This window comes from Gadus macrocephalus, chromosome 14 (genome assembly GCF_031168955.1).
Source record: "Gadus macrocephalus chromosome 14, ASM3116895v1".
Classification (NCBI taxonomy): domain Eukaryota; kingdom Metazoa; phylum Chordata; class Actinopteri; order Gadiformes; family Gadidae; genus Gadus; species Gadus macrocephalus.
Window position 1 is genome coordinate 6,880,665 of NC_082395.1, and position 2,700 is coordinate 6,883,364.

At 47.3% G+C, this 2,700-nt stretch overlaps 1 protein-coding gene across 1 annotated transcript in view; it reads left to right on the forward strand.

Moving 5' to 3' along the window:
* The first annotated feature begins 272 nt into the window (after positions 1-272).
* tacr2 (tachykinin receptor 2) overlaps positions 273-2,700 on the forward strand; it is a 6,428-nt gene continuing 4,000 nt past the window's right edge. Inside the window, 6 exon segments of the mRNA XM_060072013.1 lie at positions 273-764; positions 1,127-1,226; positions 2,051-2,095; positions 2,098-2,157; positions 2,159-2,231; positions 2,234-2,357. Coding sequence (XP_059927996.1) covers positions 1,131-1,226; positions 2,051-2,095; positions 2,098-2,157; positions 2,159-2,231; positions 2,234-2,357 — 398 coding nt within the window. The 5' untranslated portion in view covers positions 273-764; positions 1,127-1,130.

Sequence of the window (2,700 nt, forward strand, 5' to 3'; positions counted from 1 at the left end):
CCACATTCCACATGCACCTGTTTGTGCTGCTAATGGAAACGCCAATCTGTGTGTGTGTGTGTGTGTGTGTGTGTGTGTGTGTGTGTGTGTGTGTGTGTGTGTGTGTGTGTGTGTGTGTGTGTGTGTGTGTGTGTGTGTGTGTGTGTGTGTGTGTGTGTGTGTTTGCGTGTGTGTGTCTGTGTGTGTGTGTGTGTGTGTGTGTGTGTGTGTGTGTGTGTGTGTGTGTGTGTGTGTGTGTGTGGGGGGGGGGGGTGCCTAAACATTCCGAGAGAGCGAGAGTGAGAGAGAGAGAGAGAGAGAGAGAGAGAGAGAGAGAGAGAGAGAGAGAGAGAGAGAGAGAGAGAGAGAGAGAGAGAAAGCGAGAGAGAGAGAGAGAGAGAGAGAGAGAGAGAGAGAGAGAGAGAGAGAGAGAGAGAGAGAGAGAGAGAGAAAAAAATCGAGAGAGAGAGAGAGAGAGAGAGAGAGAGAGAGAGAGAGAGAGAGAGAGAGAGAGAGAGAGAGAAAAAAAAAAATCGAGAGAGAGAGAGAGAGAGAGAGAGAGAGAGAGAGAGAGAGAGAGAGAGAGAGTGAAGGCGAAGGATAGGGAGGATTGAGGGGGTGTATGGGGAGAAAGTGAGACGTTTCGTTGTCTTTGGATGCCGTGCGGAATAGTGTGTTTCTTGGTCCTAGATTGACCGCACAGAACGGATCTCATATTATTTCTTCAAAGACAGAACAATGGATTGGAAAATTTTGAATTGAAATGCAAAGCAAATATTGCTGGGGTAAGTTTTTCTTTCTTACGTTCATTTAAAAAAAAAAAAAATTATGGATTTAAGTGGAGCCTATTCCTTAAAAACTATGTGAAGAACTCATAATCTTTTATTGTTTCGTTTGGGCAAGTATCCCAAACGAAACAATAAAAGATTATTAGTTAAACTAGTGTACTTTGTAGCCCAAACGTTTGTTGTGTCAAGAGTCCATTAACATTTAGAATTAAGGAGTCGAAACGATTTACGCTTGGCCGTATGGAATCGTCCAAAATATTAACTGATTTGGAACCGGCTATTACATATAGGGAAAAAGGCATTCACAACAGGTGCTAAGGTATAGCTAATGGAATCTGATTGCCTTGCATTGTTAACAGAGACATGGATGCGACTGATATGCCGTGGACCGTCACCACCGAGTGGTATGAGGACGGAAACGAGACAATTGGGAATCAATTCCAACAATCTAACTTGCAGGTAAGAAAATAATTATGATTAGCAGATGCTTATTGCCAATTCATGCCATAGCCTTGAAACAATATTTTTGTGAAAATAAGAAAACGGTTAAGTTTACTCTCCTCTTCCTCTCCTCTCTGTCCTCTCCTGGTCTATTCCCCTCATCTTCTCCTCTCATCCCATCCCATCTTCCCTATTATCTCCCTCTTCCTTCCCCTCCTGTCCTCTCTTTCCTCTCCTCTCATCCCCTCTCCTTCTCCTTCTCTTCTCTCTCCGTTCTCTCCTCTCCTCTTCTCATCTCCCTCTCCTCTTCCCTCACGTCCTTCTTCTCATATCCTATTCTCAAACTCTCTGTCATCTCCTCCTTCTCTCCTCTCCTCTTCCTTTCCCCTACCTGTCCCTCCCCCTTTCCCCCTCCACTCTCTCCTCTTATCTCTCTCTCCTCTCCCCCTCCTCTCCTTCCTTTCCCCTCACCACGTCTTCTGTCCTCCTCTCGCTCATCTCTTCTCATCTCCTCTCCTCCTCTCATCCTCTCATCCCCTCTCTCTCCTCTCCCCCTCCTCTCCTCTCCCTCATCTCCTCTCCCCCTCCTCTCCTCTCCCTCATCTCCTCTCCCCCTCCTCTCCCCCTCCTCTCCCTCTCCTCTCCCTAATCTCCTCTCCCCCTCCTCTCCCTCATCTCCTCTCCCTTATCTCGTCTCCCCCTCCTCTCCCTGTCCCTCCCCCTCTCCCCCTCCTCTTATCTCTCTCTCTCCTCTCCTCTCCCCCTCATCTCCCTCTCCCTCTCCTCTTCTTTTCCCTCCCCCTCTCCCCCTCCTCTTATCTCGCTCCTCTCCCATCCAACAGGTGGCTCTCTGGGCCATCGCCTACACTCTGATCATTCTCGTCTCTGTGACTGGGAACTGACTGGGAACGTCACAGTGATCTGGATCATCCTCGCTCACAGACGCATGGCGAACCGTCACCAACTACTTCATAGTCAACCTGGCCTTCTCCGACGTGTCCATGGCCACCTTCAACACGCTGTTTACTTTGTCTACGCGCTGCACAACGATTGGTACTTCGGGTTGGGCTACTGCCGATTCAGAACTTCTTCCCCCATCACCGCCATGTTCTCTTCGATTTACTCGATGGCTGCCATAGCGGTGGACAGGTAAAAACTATCATCATATGATCGTTTTTATCCATAGGTAGGTGTGGTAGGTGTGGCTTAAAGATGACCCATAAGCAGAATACCAATGCAGACTCCCAGAAGCCACCATGACACCATAAACTGCGACCACGCCCACTATTTAATTTGTGGGCATATTTACATGTCTACAAGGTTAACAATTCACTCACTCATGGAGGCCACACAATTCATCAATGAAGGTAAGAGGTAATGACCCCAAGTCAACAATAAAGATGTATTTTTGATTTTATCTGTCGATTTTAACAAGACGAGTTGGCATAACCAATTCCAACCTAATTCCAATCATTCATCTGAAATGAAAGAC